This window comes from Tamandua tetradactyla, chromosome 21 (genome assembly GCF_023851605.1).
Source record: "Tamandua tetradactyla isolate mTamTet1 chromosome 21, mTamTet1.pri, whole genome shotgun sequence".
Classification (NCBI taxonomy): Eukaryota; Metazoa; Chordata; class Mammalia; order Pilosa; family Myrmecophagidae; genus Tamandua; species Tamandua tetradactyla.
The window spans coordinates 49240541-49260940 of record NC_135347.1 but is presented as its reverse complement, the minus strand read 5'-3'; the positions used below and the strand labels follow the sequence as shown (position 1 = coordinate 49260940).

Here is a 20400-nt window from a genome sequence, read left to right as displayed (position 1 = left end):
AAACTGAGGCTCAGGGGATTAAGTGACCTGCCCATTGAGTGAGTGGCAGAGTCAGGAACTGAACCCAGGTCCCAACTCCAAATTCCATTCTCTCTGTTGTTTTGACTATACTGTGCTCCCCCAAGTAAAATTTAGATGTTTATATCTGAGATTTGAGGGTCCCCTTGAATTCCTGTAGAAAAATGAGCACTTTTATCGTCCTCTCATTTTTGCTGAAATGTTGTTTAAAAGCAACAGCCATATAGTAGTCTTTGCTCTGGCACCGAGCCCAGTCCCTGGCAAGTGATAAGCACTTGTGGAACTCTTTAAGGATCCTCCTGGTAGACAAGCAAGCCAACCAGCCCTTATTCACATCCATATTATCCAGAGACAGTTTTGAGGAAGGGGAAGGAACCGATCGTTTACTTGAGGGTCCTCTAGATTTGCTAATTCTTGGACCTACCTAATGCTTCTTGTACACATGGTAAAAGGGCCCATATTTTAGGATTTCCTGTCCTCTAAAATGTATTACTATGAATTGCCTGTTGGACTATTTAACAAGACCTTATAATTTTCACTGTTTGTGAAATTTATTCATTTTGGATCTGAGTTTAGAAGTTTTTCATATGCCGAAGGAATTTGCAGTTTATTTGTCAAGACATTTAAGAATCTCACTAGTCTAAATTAGGGTAGCACTACTTCATACTTTAGAAAATGACTTCAGCCAAACTTCAGCCCATTGGATTCAATTATCATCACCCTTTTAAGGCTCAGAATTTATTATCCTCTCAGGAAATCTAACATAATATCCTAAGATTGGAAAAGGGAAGAAAGTTAAAGAAATGGAAACACATGTTCCTTTAATAAGGTACTGATTACTGCTTATAAAACTATAATAAAATGAAAATTAAAGAGGGCCTTCTGAAGACTTCTTTGAGTATAGCCACACCCATTTGTTTATGTCTTGTCAATGGCTGTTTTCTTGCAACAACAGCAGAGTTATATAGCTGGGTCAGAGTCTTTATGGCCCACAAAACCTAAAATCTTGACTATCTGACTGAGAAATAGTTGCTGACCTCTGGCCTGGGGTATAAGAAAAATTAGAAAGACTAGGATTGTTTTAAAATAGGAAAGAGAAATCTGAAGACAAGTAAGTTTGTTTATATTTTTTAGAGGATATTAATAGAAGACAATGATGCTTGTTTCTGAATTTTCTGCAATGACGAACCTAGTGGAAATCGATTTATGTTATAGCATAAGAATTTCCTAGCTTTGGAATGAAAGATAGAATGTCTTCTATGGCAAGTCTTACATATTGGTGGTTACATCCGTAGTGCAAACTTATTCCTTTTTGGTATACCCAAATGCACTATTAAAGATTCCTTTTGATTAGGGCTATCAGCTGCAAATCTGCTTTGCAGATTTTAATAAATGATAAAGGAGAAACATATTAAGCCATTAAAGGCCATTAGTAATTTAGCAAGAATTAGTTTTAATTGAGTTGAAGGAGAAGAAGAAAATGAAAGATTTGGGGGATAAGAGGAGATTAAGGAAAAGTCCAGTGAAAGAGCCTTGTCCCTAGGGGGCAGGCTGAACTGGGAGTGGGGGATGTCATAACCCAATGGGGGCCCATTATGCTTCCTGCCAAGAGGGGGTCAAATGAGATAACTATGCACCTGAAAACATAGGTGGCCAGCCAGTGAAAGCAAACTGGTTTATGGTATAATTTGGAGTGTTGGTGATTGGGCTTTCCTGGCCTTAAAATCCCATACACCACAAAAGTAAAGAATTCCAATGTAGACCCTCCAAGTTTGTGTGAGAGGAGGCTTCTTGGAGTAATCCACTGACCATCTGCATGCATCACTTGGAGCTTTGTTAACCAAATGAAGTCAGGAGTTCTACCTCAGACCAACTGACATAGAATTTTGGAGATAGAGCCCTGGAATACAACTGTTTACCCTGGGTTTAGAACTGAAGACATAGTTGTGCGTGCTGGATCGGTTTCTTACTTACTGGGTGATCTTTGGCCTTCTGCTACAGCAGAGAAGCAAGTGACATAATATACATAAATTTGCTGAGAAAAACTATAAAATCTTACAACCGATGCTAGTCTTTCTTAAATAACCTGCAAAGGGTAATTCTAGGTAGAAACACATTTTGACTAGTTTCTGAAGTGCAGAATACCAAGTGTTTTGTTACGTAGACTGCTCTAGCAAATACTGTGAAACGGGTTGGCTAAGTAATGGGAATTTATTAGCTCATGGTTTTGAGGCTAAAAGTCCAAATCAAGACATCATCAAGGTGATGGTTTCTTCCAAAAAAACAGTGGCATTCTGAGGTTGGCTGCTGGCAATCCTTGGCTCCTCTATCACAAGGCAAAGCATATGGTGGTATCTCCTGGTCTCTCTTTTTTTCCAGATTCCATCAATTTTAGCTTCTTGTCTGCTTCCTCTGTGGTTTTCTCTCTCTGACTGAATTTCACTCTCCTTCTAAAGGACTCCAGTTATAGGATTAAGACCCATCCTGATTTGGCTGGGCTACACCTTCTTAACTGAAGTAACCTCATCAAACGGTCCTACCTACTATGAATTCACACCCTCAGGAGTGAATTAAATTTTTGTGTTTTTCTCAGGTACATACAATTTCAAACCACCACACCAAGTAAAAATATTGCCCTTTTCTTTAACTAGTCATGATTTCCATAGAAATGTCTGATTTTCAAATCCTTTATCCTGCTAATTCTTTTGTGTTTAGCTGTATACATTGTTTTCTGCAGCAGAAATCCTAAAAAAAAAAGACGAGGACCTAATTTACCTTTAAAAAAGTTTGTTCTGAGACCTGATTTTTTTCTAAGACAATGATATTTTGTATACATTGTTGTGATGTAAAGACTAATTGTCATTAACACACAGTAGGTTTTAATCAGGATTGTTATTATCCTCCTGCCAGTTCTCTAGCATAGAATCTAAGAGACTGTCTTACACAGTTCTGCTTTCTGCCCGATCTCTTTGCTGGCTGCCCAACATATGCTGTCTCCTGCACAGTCTTTCTTATAGGAAACAGGTTCTAAAGAAGGAGGCACAACAGAGCCAGTGGTAAACATCCAGCAAACTGCCAGATGTGCTGCAACCGGTTTCTGCATACCCTCCCCTCCTATTTTACCCTTGAGAACGCCAATCTGTTAAATCTGTGGGATTTAATCCCACAAGGGAGACAGATTCCTTCTCTCAGTGGGAACCCATCTGACCATGCTGATGCAAATTCACTCCCTTCCAATGTAGCTGGAAGAGCAAAGAATATTGCCTCTTTTTCCTCCCCCTCTAAAAAAAATCAGTAGTAGTGATCACATTGCTGGGAAAGGTGGAGCCTCACTGAATGCTATTTAGGAAGATCATCTTGGTGACCATCCTTTGTTTCAGTGTTGCTCTGGATGCTGCCAAACACATGCTCTCTTATGTACCACATACAAGTTATACTTGCTAAAAGAATGACATCCTTGGAAAGGTTCTTGTGACAATTACTTGAAAGCCATAGAGATTAGAAAACCAACCAACCAAGAGTCACTTTATCGGTTAATATAATGAAAAGACCACCCCATTGTAAAATAATGAGCATGTGAAACGAAAAAAAGGTGGGAAGGAGCTGGTTAAAGTTCCATAAAATTGTTTCTAATCCACTTTAAATGTTGTAATAATAGGAATTTCCTTTCTTACAGAATTGATTTTTCAATGGCTTATCAGAAGTCTGTTACAATATTATAATATTTATTATATTAATATTATAATATTTCTCACTTCTGAAAATATTATATGGTTGTTGGCTCAGGAAAACTAGAAGTGAAGCATTTGTCACATAACCCATCTTTCTTTAGTGATTGGGTGGTTTATGTGTCCACTTGAGTACATATCCTCTGTTACTCTTTGGTACTTATGGACACTTTGGCTTCTTGGCTGAGATTCTGACCCACTAATAAATGTTAGGTTTGAGTTAAAGACCTGATGGGTAGAAGATAAACAAATTGACTCTCTTTTCCTCAAGGAATATTATGAATAAAGCTTGTTACTCGTGTTGGCTCAGTAGTAGTAACAGAGATTATTGGGGATAGAAGAAAAGGTTTTCTACCTTCAATTACTTTTCCCTGTTGGCTAAACAGATATGAATCTCATATCTAAAGCCCAATATGCAATTTCGGTTTGCTTTCAACAATGTATCTATGAAATGTCTTCAGCATGATCTCTATTTAATGGAATTTAGGTATAAAGCTTAATTCATATCAGATTTTCTAAACCAGAGATCACTGTCAACTTATTGTTAATTGAATTCAATAAATTCACGGTTTCTATAATTAATGTGAGCCACTTAATCCTTTAACTACTTGAATTAATGCAATTTTCTAAACACAGGTATCTTCTCGTTTAATGAAATAGCAACATTTTAAGGAAAATAAATGCAATGTGGCTTATTTTCCATTAACTCCTAAAATCAAAATTAGGCATGCCTGAATCCTTTAAAAATCACATAATAATGAAAAATAATAAAATACTAATAAACTTACTCAAAATGGTAATATTAATATTAATAATTCTGTGGACCCATCAAGCAACCCACCAGCTGTCAATCTGTGGCCATTCCTGCCCTTTCCACATCAACATCCACTTACCCCTTTCCTATGATTTTTTTTTTAACTTTTTTTATTAATTAAAAGAATTAACAAACAAAACATTAAGATATCATTCCATTCTACATATACAATCAGTAATTCTTAATATCATCACATAGTTGCATATTCATCATTTCTTAGAACATTTGCATCGATTTAGAAAAAGAAATAAAAAGACAACAGAAAAAGAAATAAAACAATAACAGAGAAAAAACAAAGATTGTACATACCATACCCCTTACCCCTCACTTTCATTTACCACTAGCATTTCAAACTGAATTTATTTTAAAATTTGTTCCCCCTATTATTTATTTTTATTCCATATGTTCTACTCTTCTGTTGATATAGTGGCTAAAAGGAGCATCAGACACAAGGTTTTCACATTCACAGAGTCTCCTTGTGAAAGCTGTATCATTGTTCAATCATCATCAAGAAACATGGCTACCTGAACACAGCTCTACATTTTCAGGCAGTTCCCTCCAGCCTCTCCACTACATCTTGAACAACAAGGTGATATCTACTTAATGCATAAGAATAACCTCCAGGATAACCTCTCAACTCTGTTTGGAATCTCTCAGCCATTGACACTTAGTCTCATTTCATTCTTCCGCCTTTTGGTCGAGAAGGTTCTCTCAATCCCTTGATGTTAATTCTCAGCTCATTCTAGGGTTTTACTCAGTCCCTTGATGCTGAGTCTCAGCTCATTCCAGGATCTCTGTCCCACATTGCCAGGAAGGTCCACACCCCTGGGAGTTGTGTCCCACGCAGAGAGGGGGAGGGTGGTGAGACTACTCGTCATATTGGCTGGAGAGAGAGGCCACATCTGAGCAACAAAAGAGGCTCTCTTGGGGGTGACTCTTAGGCCTAAATTTTAAGTAGACTTGACCTATCCTTTGTGGGGTTAAGTTTCATATGAACAAACCACAAGACTGGGGGCTCAGCCTATAGCTTTGGTTGTCCACACTGCTTGTCAGAATATCAAGAATTCAACTTGGGGAAGTTGAATTTCTCCCCACTCTCACCATTCCCCAAAGGGGGCTTGCAAATACTTTTCCACTCACTGATCAAATCATTCTGGGATTCATCGGGGCATCACTCTGGAAAACCAACAAAATCTCATGTGCTACCTGAGATTCCAAGTACTTATGACATTCAATCAAACTATCTACATGAGTTACATTAGGAAATGCTAGTCAAAATCTAAATTTTGTAACAAATAAACATTTTTTGCTTTAGTCTCACACATAAGGTGACATTTTAAAGTATTAATTATCATCTATTTTCAGCACCCTGCAATAATGACATTCCTTTGTTCTTCCTCATGCAAAAACATTTTAAAAATTTGTACATTGTACATTTCACTATTATTATGCACTCTAGGCATTCCTAGATTATACCATCTAAATCTTTACCATCTATCTTTCTTTCTGATTTCATTTATGTCCCCAACCCTCCTCCCTCTATCATTCTCACATGCAGCTTCATTCAGTGTTTTAACATAATTACATTACAGTTAGGTAGTATTGTGCTGTCCATTTCTGAGTTTTTATATTCAGTCCTGTTGCACAATCTGTACCCCTTCAGCTCCAATTACCCAATATCTCACCCTATTTCTATCTCCTGATGGTCTCTGTTACCAAGGAAATATTCCAAGTTTATTCACTAATGTCAGTTCATATTAGTGAGACCATACAGTATTTGTCCTTTTGTTTCTGGCTAATCACACTCAGCATAATGTCCTTAAGGTCCATTCATGTTGTTACATACTTCATAACTTTATTCTGTCTTACAGCTGCATAATATTCCATTTTATGTAAATATCACAGTTTTTAGTCAACTGTCTGTTGATGGACATTTTGGCTGTTTCCATCTCTTGGTAATTGTTAATAATGCTGCTATAAACATTGGTGTGTAAATGTCCATTGTGTCCTTGGCCTCGTGTCCTCTGAATAGAGACAGCATATAGATGGGTCCTGTTTTTTAATCCATTCTTCCAGACTATGTCTTTTGATTGGAGAGTTTAATCCATTAATATTCAGTGTTATTACTGCATGGGTAGTACTTTCTTCTACTATTTTGCCTTCTGGATTTTATCTGTCATATCTAATTTTCCTTCTTTTTACCTTTACTCATAGTCTTCCTTTCTACACTCTTCTCCACACCTCTCTCTTCTGTCTTCATATCTGTCTCTAGTGTTCCCTTTAGTATTTCTTACAGAGCTGGTATCTTGGTCACAAATTCTCTCAGTGATTTTTTTGTCTGAACATGTTTTAATTTCTCCCTCATTTTTGAAGGACAATTTTGCTGGATATAGAATTCTTGGATGGTGGTTTTTCTCTTTTAATAATTTAAATATATTATCCCACTGCCTTCTCGCCTCCATGGTTTCTGCTGAGAGATCTGCGTATAGTCTTATTGGGCTTCCCTTGTATGTGATGGATTGCTTTTCTCTTGCTGCTTTCAAGATCCTCTCTTTCTCTTTGACCTCTGACATTCTGACTAGTAAGTGTCTTGGAGAACGTCTATTTGGATCTGTTCTCTTTGGGGTACGCTGCACTTCTTGGATCTGTAATTTTAAGTCTTTCGTAAGAGTTGGGAAATTTTCAGTGATAATTTCCTCCATCAGTTTTTCTCCTCCGTTTCCCTTCTCTTCTCCTTCTGGGACACCCACAACATGTATATTCATGCGCTTCATATTGTCTTTCAATTCCCTGAGTCCCTGCTCATATTTTTCCTTTTTTTTTCCCTATGGTTTCTGTTTCTTGTCGAATTTCAGATTTTCCATCCTCCAGTTTTGAAATCCTATGTTCTGTCTCTTGAAATCTACCATTGTAGGTTTCCATTGTTTTTTTCATCTCTTCTACTGTGTCTTTCATTCCCATAAGTTCTGGGTTTGTTTTTTCAGACCTTCAGTTTCTTCTTTTTGTTCTTTCCTTGCCTTCTTTATATCCTCCCTCAATTCATTGATTTGGCGTTTGATGAGGTTTTCACCACGTCTGTTCGTACATTCTGAATTAATTGTTTCAGCTCCTGTATGTCATTTGAATTGTTGGTTTGTTCCTTTGACTGGGCCATATCTTCAATTTTCCTAGTGTGATTTGTTATTTTTTGCTGGCGTCTAGGCATTTAATTACCTTAATTAGTTTATTCTGGAGATTGCTTTCATTTCTTTTATCTAAGGTTTTCTTGCTGGATGAATTTGTTGTCTATCTGTTCTTTGACATTCCATTCAGCTTTATCTGGACCTTTAGTTTAAGTTTTGTTTAACAGAGGAGAATTTTTCAGTTCTTGTTTTCTTGTTTCTTGCCCTGCTTGTGTGGCGCCTTTCCCCCACACACACTTAGGAGGGTCTACTTAGATATTATAGACCCCAGCCAGATTTTCCCAGACCAAACTGGCCTCCTATCAGGAGGAAAGAGTCACCTGCATTGGTTTTCCCTGAGAGTAAGACCCAGCAGGTTGAAAGCCTTTCCTGTGAAGTCTCTGGGCTCTGTTTTTCTTATCCTGCCCTGTGTGTGGCACTTGTCTGACTGCAGGTCCCACCAGCATAAGGTGATGTGGTACCTTTAACTTTGGCAGACCTTCCTGCTTGGGGCATGGTGGAGACAGAGGAGAGGTTGTAGGCTGGTTTTAATGGCTTCAAATTACCAAGCCCTGGTGTCTGAATTCCTTGATGGAGGGATTCCACCTGAGTTGGACTTCACCCCTCCCCTGGGGAAGGCACAAGCTCCAGACAAGCCCCCAGAAGAGCTCACCTCTGCCTATGCCTGGGGCAGTTGAAGCCTGAAAAGTCCTGCCGCTGTATCCAGAGGCAGTCAAGCCTTTGTAGATACACAGCCACAAAAAGCTCTGTTTCCTTCTTTTTTTCCCCCACCCTTTTTCTGTCAGTCCTGCCCCCTTGGCGCCGGGGCAAAAATGAGCAACCTCTGCTTTGATCAGGTTCACCTAAGCTGGGGGCCTATTTTTAGTAGTCAGAGTTTGTTAATTAGTTCCACAATTGGCGTTTGATTGTGCCCAGTCCCTGCTGCTGGTAAAGTCCTTTCCTTTCCTCTCTGGAAAGTGGCCTGTGGGGGAGGGGCGCTGGCCGCCGCAGCTTTGGGAACTCACGGTTTGGGGGGGTGCTCGCAGCTGGTCCAGCTGGTCCAGACTGGGGTACGCTGTGTGTCTGGTCACTGATGTCGCCCTAGGAGCTGTTCTGTACTGTTTCTGGTTATTTTAGTAGTTGTTCTGGAGGACAAACTAAAACGCGCATGTTGTTAAGCCGCCATCTTGACCCAGAAGTCCTCTCCTATGATGTTTTAAAACAAATTCCAGACACTAAACTCTATTAACATAATTCTTCTGCCATCTGTGATGTTAGGTCCTTGAAGTCTTAGAAATTTTCTTTTGTTTTAACAAACCTTAAAATGCCTCACTATTTCTCTCCTTTTCATTTTTAATTGAAATTCTTATTGAGATAATTGTAGAGCTACAGGAAGTTGTAAAAAATAATGCAGAGAGATCCTTGTACACTCTACCCAGTTTCTGCCATTGATAACATTCTACAAAACTATATAGTACATCACAGACAGGATATTAACATTGATACAATATGCTGATCTTATTCAAGATTTTCCCAGTTTTATTTGTATTACTTTATATGTGTATGTGTATGCATATTTAGGTCTGTGAGATTTTTTCACAGGTGGGTTTGCATATCTACCACTAGCCAAGACGCAGAACAACGGCGCAATCCCATCACCCTAAGAGTTACTCAGGTTGCCATTTGGTGACCACACCTACTTCCCTTTTGACTTTCCTTCCCTCTAATCCGTTCTCTATTTCTAATTATTTTTTTATTTCAAAGGTGTTATATAAATGGACTCACACAATATGTAACAGTTTTGGTTTGTTAAGTGCTACTGGAATACAGTATACCAGGGATGGAATAACTTTTTAAAAGGGAATTTATTTGGTTACACATTTACAGTTCTAAGGCCATGAAAATGTCCAAACTAAGATACCTTGACTCAAGAAAGATTGATGTCTGTCACATGGGAAGGCATGTGGCTGGTATCTGCTAGTCCTTATTCATGGTTCCATTGCTTCCAGCTTCTGATTCCAGCAGCTTCCTTTCTAAGCCTTCGCTTAGCTCCTCTGGGACACAACTCTTGGTTCTGGCTTGCTTAGAATCTCATGGGAAGGCACATGGCAATGTATGCTGGGCTTTGCATCTCCAAATGTCCATGTCTAGGTGTCTGCTCTTTCTGTTGACACCCCGACACATCTCCAGTTGTCTGCATCTGCGTTGGCTTTGAGCTTTCTCCAAAATGTCTCCCTTTTTAGAGGACTCTGGTAAACTAATCAAGACCCAGCTTCAATGGGCAGAGTCACTTCTCCATCTAATCAAAAGGTTGCTCCCACAATCAGGTGTGTCATATCTCCATGGAAACAATCCAATCAAAGTTTCCACCCTAAAGGTCTGCCCCCACAAGATTAGATTAGGAAGGAAAATATGCCTTTTCTGGGGTACGTGGCAATTTCAAATTAGCATAATAGCCTTTTATTATTAGCTTTTATCACCCAGTAATTCCTTGGAGAGTCATCCATGTTATGTGTGCCATAGTTTGCTCCTTTCTATTACTGAGTAATATCGTGTAGATGTACCAAGTTTACTTAATCATTCACCTGTTGAAGGACATCTAGGCTGTTTCAAGTTTTTAGCTATTATGTTGAGACTGCTATGAATATTTATGGACAGGTTTTTGTGTGAACATAAAGTTTCATTTCTTTGGGGAAAAATCCCTAAGATTGCAATTGTTGGGTCCTATGATAATTGCATATTTAGTTTTATAAGAAGCTGCCATACTGCTTTCCAGAGTAACTGTGCCATTTTACATTCCAACCAGCAATAGACGAGCAATCTAGTTTCTTCACATCTTTGTCAGCATTTTGTGTTGTCACTATTTTTCATTTTTGCCATTTTGATTCATGTGTAGTGATAGCTCATTGTGGTTTTAATTTGCATTTCCATAATGCTAATGATGTTGAACATCTTTGCATGTGCTTATTTGCCATTTGTGTGTCCTTTTTGGTGATCTTTTGCATTTATACTCCTTTGCTTATTTTCAGACTGTGGGGTGGGAGGGTTGCCGGTAAATTACCTATGAACATTTGTTATAATATACTTAGCTAGGAGGAAACAGAGCTGCAGGCTGAAATGGAAAATGTTGCTTAATGGTGTTCTCAGCTCCATCCTAGATCCTCTGGGAATACAAAGATGAATAGGACAAGAAATTTATTTTTGCAATTCTAAAACAATTTTGCACTTTTAACTGGAAAGAGAAGCAGAAAATATGCAGAAATTTCCAAATTGTATGACTTGCATGGGCATCACACAGGTGACCACGAATGATGGGAAGATCCCGACAGACACAGGCCAAGTCTTCAAATTCATTTAATATGAGTGAAATGTGCAAAATGTCTCTGCACATAGATGATTAACCAGAGGAAAGGATGGGAGTGACAGACATAGCAACACTCTCAATTAAAGGCCGATTGCCCCTGGCCTTCATATACCACAAAGGCACTCATCTATCAGTGAGAACAGTAATTGCAGCTTGTTCTGTCCTCTTCCCACCTACTTTTGGGGCTTTCTAACTGTTCAGAGAATCCAGATCTATGCCTTATTTATCACCAGTTGCAAGTAACTGGTGTCAAACCCAAATTATTTCTGAATGCTTAATTTGAGTTTGGGTGAAGGACATCTTTCCCAGGCATTTCATCCTCCCTAGCAGGACTGGGTCTCAGGCACTCACCTTCTGCAGTTTTCTACAGATATGAATGACCTGATTACCCATTTTCTTAGTTCAGTATTCACTTAACAACTGGACAGTGATGGTCTAAGAAGAGAAATAGTTCAAAGCTCAATATGAGATAAATACAGACGAAGTTCTATTTATGTCAAGGCGACATTTACAATCAGTGGAAAAAGAATGGACTATTAGAAATTATTTGGGATAAATTCCTACCTCACACCATACTCAAAAACAAATTGCACATGAATTAATGATCTAAATGGAATCTTAGATATAAATAAAAGGAGTTAAAATTTTTATAATTTTCAAGGTTGAGGTGGGTTAAATGGCAGGAGGTCTTCTTAATAAAGTATGTAACTCAGAAACTGCAAGTAGAAAATGGACAGATTTGACTACATAAAAGTTTAAAAATTTTTGTATGATAAAAAGTATAATAAACTGAATATTTAAAAATTGAGTGAAAATATTTGATATATAACCAATAATAGATTATTATTTTTAGTATACAAAATGTTTATATAACTCAAGAAGAAAAACACAAACTAAAAATTTTTTTTAATGGGCAAAGGATAAGAACAGGCAAATCATGGAAGAATAAAATTCACCAAAAAACATGTGAATAGATGTACACCCTCACTAGTTATTAGCATTTTAAATTTCTTCCAATTGGCAAATATTAAAAACATGAATAATATTCAGTATTTATGGGATAAGAGGAAAGGCACTCTCAGAAATCACTCCTGGGAATATAAATTGATATGTTTTTTTTCTGAGAATAGATTGGCAATATCTATTGAAATTAGAAATGCCCATGCCCTTTGATTCAGTAATAACACTTTTAGGAATCTACATCATAGAAAAATATAGTTGTGCAAAGATGTAAGAACAAGGATCATCATTGCAGCTTTATCTGAAGTAGCTGAAAATTATACTCAATCTAAAATATCTAATTATGGAAATGCTAAATAAACTATGGCATAGTCATTCTATAGAATACTGTGAAGCCATTAAAAGAAGGTGCTAAATCTATACCAATGACATGGCAGCACATGGACATGGCAGGATGTCCATGAGTGAAAAAAATCAAGTCTTGGCCCATATTTATATTCAGCATGATTTAATTGGAGGGATTGGGGGGAACTTGGAAGGAGTGTGTATGTATATGTATGTTTTTGTATGCCAAAAATTTTAAAAATCTGGAAAAAATACATATTAACCTGTTAAAAATGTTTACACATCTCCTGGGATGAGGAAGATTTCACGTTTCATTTCATGCATTTGTGCACTGTTTGCAATTAATTTTTATTACAGGATGTAATGCTTCTATAATGTTAAGTAAGAAAAGAAATTATAAATGCTAAACAATCCAATCTTTGACCAAAAGGAAAGAATTTGGTTAAAAGAATTGCTGTAAAAGAAGATACAGATACCTATGCCTGATGAAAAACTTTAAAAAGCAAGTAAAAAGCCCTCTTAGTGTTTGAATTCTCTGTATCTTAAATATTTGCTTCAGTGATTTCTCTCTGATATTTAATTCATTGTGTTTAATTGATAATGTTTACTGGAGTTTTGTGGAAAAAATTTTTTTTACAAATAGCTCCAATTGTGTTTTATCTATTATAACATCTCCCCCAATAAATTGACTGTGAGTGGAGAAATAGTAAAGGAGATACAGATCTGGGAAGTAGTCAGTGGCTTTCCTTATCTCCAGGGGAGACCTTATTTCATATTGATAAAATTTAAAATCTTTTCTGGAGCTTTTTCCGATACTGCATTGTTGTGATACTGTTTTAATGACAGATAGAAATGAGCCAAACCAATCTGCTTCATTCCTTTTACTTAAAATTTAATTTCAAAGGAAGTCTTCAACCCAAATAAATAAATGAATATGGATGGAACTAGATTCTGACTCAAGTCCAATTAATTGCTCCCAAGCATTAAGATACCTCTTAAGAAACCCCCATACATAATGAAAAAATCAACCAGTAAAGGATGATTAGGTGACAAGTGAGATGACTATAACCATCTTTGCTCTCAGAACTCTGAGTTGACATTAGTATTTGCCATCTACTCTATTATCAATCAAGATTTACTGTAGACATATACCAAAGAGAGCACAATAATAAAGAAAAGAGATTCAGCTCATCTTTTGTAATGTACCCAACAAATTCAACCCCTTGCCAAATAACTTTCTTATTCAAAATGGAGCTGGGAATTGTTCAGCACACAATGAATCATCTTCTGGCAAGTACAATAGAATCTTTAGGGACATTTCACTGCCTCTTGTTCAATTGTTAGGATGTTCTTAGCTTTCACAGGTAGGGAAGAAGGGAAGAAGGTAGCTTCTATAGCCATCGTCTGTTTGCTAAAATTGTACAGTAAAGATTTTTCAGGGTTGCTGTTGAGATAGATCATTTTGCTTTTTCTTTCCTGTTTCTTTACCCCGAGCTTCTTTGTCTCTCAAAAGAACAAAACAAAACAAAACAAAAAATACGGTATGGAATTACTTAGTGCTTATGTTTTTATGTTTTCTATTTACCCAGGACTCAAATGTTAAGCATTAATATAGGAAACTCCCTTTTTCTAAGCTCATTGCACTATATTTAACTGCTATTCAAGGAGAAACTCTTGTTTCTCTTGCTATGTTAGCTTACTTTTTTATTGACAAACACAATTTTGTTTTGGCTTTCTTTTCAGGAGGCTTTAGAGCTACCCCCTGATGATTTTGAAGTGACCGCGACTGCAGCGGAGTCCGAAGTGATTAAATATGAATTTCATGTCTTATATTCCTGCAGTTACCAAGTGCCTGTGCTTTACTTCAGAGCAAGCTTTTTAGGTAAGACCATGTCTGAAGCTAAAAGTAAATTCATAACATTTACATATAAGGCAAAAACATATTCAGAAAAGTGTTCTTGAGAGAAAAAAAATAGAGTTAAAAATAAGAAAACTGTGGGTGAGGTAAGGTTTTACCAGTAAATTTTCTCATGCTTCAGAATGAGTATCAAGACTTCAGAGTGAATGATATCATCCCAGCCTCAAGTCTAATCTTCAGATTCTTGGCATCCTGCCCAGAGTTGACTAAGCCCCCTGGCCCTTTTTCTTTTCTTTACTTTGAACAAATAGGAACTTAAAGCTACAATGTTTATTTACTTCTGACTTACAGTAAAAATTTTCTTCAATCTCAAACGATGCCATTAACTCAGGTTCAATGTCTCTTTCTCCAAATGTTAACTATTTCAAGAACTATTTATCAATTAGCTTAAGCTATATTTAAAAATAGCACTAACATTTCCTTTGGCCATCTATACGTCTCAAATGCCTTAGCTTCCCTTGCTGCTGTTACTTCACCCGTTCCCCTGCCAAGAGGTGGAACAGCTTGTCTCCTTTGAGAACTTTGCTAATAAAAGCCTATTTCATCAGCGGCCACCCGGAGTCATCATCCTGGATGTGCACTGACCAAACCAAGTCAACGTCACCAGGCCTCGCAGCCCCGGCTGGCTCAGGGGCCCAGACAGTCCTCTTCCCAGCCCACCTGCTACCCTATTTCCCCTTTTCGATCTGGCCTTATCGGCAGCATTTTACTTTTTATACAGCTTTCTAACTTTTTCTGAATAGCTAAGACATCTGAATTTAGTCAGTGATATTTTATTTTTAATTAAAAAGTAGCTTAAGCTGCTTTGAATGTGTATTTGGTAGATTTAATCAGTTGCAGCCTTATATTGTTTAATGGTCTCTAATTTTGCAGTGTTGGCGGTTTAACAAGCACTTAGGATTTAAAACACAAGAACAAATTCTCATAGGCTCCCTGGTGAGAAGATTTTAATCTGAGGTGCAGTTCCTAAGAACTGACAATTTGGGGTAAATTTCCGACATGGGATATGGGGAATTGAGGACACTGATAGTTCATTAATTCACAAACTCTTGCTGCTGGCTTGTCCATATCATTCTTAACAAGCGTTTAAAACACTCACTGTACTGTAATTATACTTGGTTTGGAGCCCAGAGGTTAAAGGAGATTTCTTGTTAGGTCACTCTGCTATATTGGAAAACAGAAGGAGATTTATTTATTTTCCAGTTAGGGGGGAAATATTTTTCTTGGTTTAAGTTTATCCTGGCTCTATGCTATACCTTCGAGATTCAAAGGCATATCAAGGCTGCAGGTAGAGGAAATAGGACACATCTTCAGTACTGTATTTTCATATAATTAGTATTCACCATAAGCAGTTAATCACCAGAGAAGAGCTCCCAGAGACAAAACAAGTTGTTTAGCTTGTCAGCATTAGGGAATCGGAGGTGTTGAAACATGACTGCTTCTAGCTGAAGTGGGTCTTGCCAAAGCCAGTGGATGAGCTCATGTGTTTGCTTTGCTCTTATGTGCCAACAGCTCCCCTTACAGTACAGCACAGTAATTGTTTCTACAAGTCTAATTATATTTTAATGGCATTTGTATACATCCTAAGATCCTTTCTCCATGATGGTTTTCTGTTTCTTCAAAGAAGACTAGCATTCTTGGGCTCTCCTTAAGTACTTTTAAGATACTGTGCATTTATGCTTAATAATAAGAAACCAAAACAAGTCATTTATTTTATGTAGAAGCATTCCTTGTCATCTCCCCAAACCCTCCAATCTATATTGTACTAGCAATTTTTTGTTGTTGTTGTTCATTTCAGTCAGAATTCATTTAGAGCTTGTTCAGGTACATTACAATATTACATTTATTTTTGCAGAGCACATGGAATGTTTTCTTGTGGAGCAACATGAAAATGGTTTCTTCCTTTATCATATTCTAATAATTTTTTTTCTCCTCCTTCCCACCTAGCTTAATGGGTATCCTAAAAAGGTATCCCCTTTACTCTGGAGTCATGATTTTTCGTTTATTTCCCTCAGTCCATTCCATTTTCCTGTGATATCTGATTACTCCGGCCCTTCTTCTGTTTGTTAAACAAATCTCTGTCAGTGTTAGCGAATGGATTCATAATGTCTTCCTCTTATTCTAGGTCCACATTTTCCTTTGTCTCATTCTAAGAGAGCTCCGACCTGGAAAGTAGATGACTATAAAATTTCTGGCCTGGGGTCTTTTTTCTTGCTTTAAAAATAGTTCACTTAGCCTTGGTTTTGACAGATAATTAGAATTTCTTTTGTATTTGACTGTTAGTGAAAATTAATTTTTCTGTTTTGCTCTGAATTTTCTTCCCCAACCTATTTAAAAAAAATTTTTTTTTGGAGAAAGTAAATGTAAGTAGTTCCTGTTTAAATGTCACATTACCTTTTCTTTTATTGACTAGTTTAGATTCTAAAATAAATCTTTATTCTGTTTCTTGTAATCTTACTCCTCTAAATGGTCCAGTGTTTGCAAAAGTCAACCACTACCCAAGCCTCAGCTAAAATGCCACCAGCTCTTTGTTACTCCCATGCTATATCATATATCATATTTGTTATGTCAGATTATATCAATCACTAGTTGCTCTGTAACAGTATTATATATTTATTTGTCCATTTTCCTATAAGATGATGAGCTGGAAGGTAAAGTTTTAAGGAAAAATGAGGGGAGGATGGGAATTAAGGTTATTTATAAAATGACAAACTTTATTCGTGGTGTTGTGTGTGTATTTGTATGTGTTATGTCATGGGTATGTGATATGTGTGTGTGTGTGTGTCTTTGTGTCTTATTTGTCTTACTCATTTTGACATCTACAGTATCAGCTGTGGCATAGTGTCAACAAATGTTTATTTAATGCACCAATAATGAGGAATTTCTAACCATTTCTGAATACAGTTCCAACCAACATTAAATACTTAGATGGTGTCTTATCTGAATGTCTATGATAAGTAATAACAAAGGAAGTAATTGTTGTATATCCAAGACACCCAGGACCCAAACGATTTATAAATTTTTACTTCCTAGTCTGCTACTTATTGGAGACCACAGGAATAGGTGATTGAGGAAGATGGAAAGTCTTGAGGATACAGAAGTGGACATCCAGGCTACTAAAGCAGCTGTCCCACATCTATAAACACTCATTTTTATTTGATGGTCATAAATGACCAAGGCAGATGGTCAAGCTGAGGCTGCATTCTGCCTCCGAGTGCCTCTCATTTATACTGCCTGAGCCTATAGGAGCTTAGCTCCCAAAGGGATAACATGAATTTAAAAGAAGAAATAAGTCTTCCCAAACTTTTGTTTCCCCCCAGTCTGACTACTCTTGTCATTGCAGATTTGGGAGAGGTGGTAGAGCATGAGTGATATACAGTTTGCCACCCACCAGTGGGTGAACTGTAATTGTACTTCTCTCAATTAACAATAATGATAAGAAGAATAACAAGAACAAGAAAAAGAAGAATAGCCTACACTCAAATAGTGCTTTATAGCCCATACACTTATTGTATGGCATTGACCTCCTCAACTGCCCACTATGTTAAAGAAATATTTGTGTCATGCCAAAGGCTTCTATCCACGCCATATCATGTTCATCATTCTCTAAGCTTTTAATGCCCTGTTTTGCCATTTGGGGGCTTTGCTTTGGTCAAAAGCTAACCACAAATATGAGAAATGCAGTAAAAGTCTTAAGCAGAATGGCTTTTAGGATCACCAGGGTCTTAAGTTTAAAATTTTTCTCCTTATAACTAGAATTCTTATTTCTTTCACCTTGAATTCTGATTCATTTCTTCCACCTCTTTTCTTTTCCTTTGTTCTCAGTCTGTATTGAAAAATGGACAACATTCCTCTCATTTTCAAAATGTTTAATTCTTTAACTGACATGTGGGTTCTTGATAACTATTTTGACATATTTAATTAGTCAGAAGGACTGCTTATGAATAGGAAGGAAAACATTTCTTCCATTCAGAAAGGATTGTCTGTCCTTTCTGGTGATCCATTCTATTATTGGCTCAGAGAATAAGAATATAGAATTAAAAATATAACCCAGATTTCTATTTCACTTGGAAGATTTGTCCACTTGTGTTCTAGTTTGTCGAAATGTGGACTCTAAAAATACTGTTGACCAGGCTTTAGACAGAGATGAGACATGTATTATTGTAGGCTGGAAGGAAGATGAGCCTTGTTTTAAAATGGCAGCAGATAACTTGTTCTGAGTTTTGTAGGTCCAGAGAAAATGGAGAAAATTTTGCCTTAGGACTGTCCATGACTTTAACTAACTTTGATGAGACTTTGTGCTGATTTTAATCTTGTATTAATCTTGTATTTGAAATGTTACTGGAATGGTTTAAGGTTCTCAGATATTGTTATGGAATAAATGTATTTTGTATATGGGGAAAACATGTCTTTTTTAGGGTCCAAAGGGTGGAATGTGCTGGTTTGAAAGGATGTATGTCCCCTAAAAAAGCCATGCTTTAATTTAAATCCCATTTCATGAAGGCAGAATAATCCCTATTCAATGTTGTATGTTTTAAACTGTAATAAAATCATCTCCCTGGAGTTGTGATTTAATCAAGAGTGGTTGTTAAACTGGATTAGGTGGTGACATGTATCCACCCATTTAGGTGGGTCTAATTGGTTTACTGGAGTCCTACAAAAGAGGAAACATTTTGGAGAATAAGAGATTTGGAGAGAGCAGAGAATGCTGTAGCACCACAAAGCTGAGAGTCCACTAGTCCGAGACCTTTGGAGATGAAGAAGGAAAAAGCCTCCTGGGGAGTGTTACAAAACCAGAAGCCAGGAGAGAGGAAGCTAGCAGATGACACCGTGTTCACCATGTGTCTTTCCAGATAAGGGAAGAGCCCTGACCATGTTCACCATGTGCCTTTCCAGTTGAGAGAGAAACCCTGACTGTACTTGCCATGTGCCCTTCCACTTAAGAGAGAAACCCTGAACTTCATCAGCCTTCTTGAACCAAGGTATCTTTACCTGGATGCCTTTGATCGGACACTTCTATAGACTTGCTTTAATTGGGACATTTTCTTGGCTTTAGAACTGTAAACTAGCAACTTATTAAATTCTCCTTTTTAAAAGCCATTCTGTTTCTGGTATATTGCATTCCAGCAACTAGCAAAGTAGAACAGATTTTGGTACTGAGAGTGGGGTGCTGCTGCTGTTTGCAAATACCAAACATGTTGGAACGGCTTTTTAAATGGATAAGGGGAAGATTTGGGAGGAACTGTGAAGAGAATGATGGATGTCATGGTCAGGTTCATGTGTCAACTTGTCCAAACAAGTTACCTGTTTGTCTGGTTGGGTAAGTGCTGACATGTCTGTTACAATGAGGACATTTCATGGAATTAGATCATGATCACGTCAGCTGCATCCACAGCTGATTCCATTTGTAATCAGCCAAAGGGGAGTGTCTTCTGTAATGAGTGATGCTTAATCTAATCATGGGAAGCTTTTTAAGGAGAATTCAGAAGAGACAGGCCTTCTTCCTGCTTCAGCTTGTGAGCCTCTCCTGTGGAGTTCATCCAGACCATCCATTGGAATCTTCGGCTTCACAGCCTGCCCTGTGGATTTTGGACTCTGCATTCCCACGGTCATGTGAGACAATTTTATAAATTTTATATTTGTGAGGGTTCCCTGTTGATTCTATTTCTCTAGAGAACCCTAACTAATACAGCGGTATAGAATCTCATTGAAAACCAAACCCTCGGTGTTCTAGTTTACTAGCTGCTGGAATGCAGCACACCAGAAATGGATTGGCTTTCAATGAAAGGGGATTTATTTAGTTGACATATAGTTCTTCAGAGGAAAGGCAGCTAACATTCAACTGAGGTTCTTTCTTACGCGGGAAGGCACAAGGCAATCTCTGCTGGCCTTCTCTCCAGGCCTCTGGGTTCCAACAACTTTCCCTGGGGTGATTCCTTTCTGTACCTCCAAAGACCTGGGCTGAGCTGCAAGTGCTGAAGTGAGGTTATGCTGAGCTGCTTGGACTGTGCTACGTTGAGCTCTTTCATTTAAGAACCAGCCAATTAGATCAAACATCATTCCTTGCAGCAAGCATGCCTCCTAGTGACTGC

General features: G+C 37.6%; 1 protein-coding gene across 5 annotated transcripts in view; it reads left to right on the top strand.

Moving 5' to 3' along the window:
• Window positions 1–20400, top strand: part of ATG10 (autophagy related 10) — a 437178-nt gene that overhangs the window by 264373 nt on the left and 152405 nt on the right. For all 5 annotated transcript variants that reach the window (XM_077139249.1, XM_077139251.1, XM_077139250.1 and 2 more), the window contains one exon: window positions 14134–14272. In XM_077139249.1, coding sequence (XP_076995364.1) covers window positions 14134–14272 — 139 coding nt within the window. The remainder of the gene's footprint in view (window positions 1–14133; window positions 14273–20400) is intronic.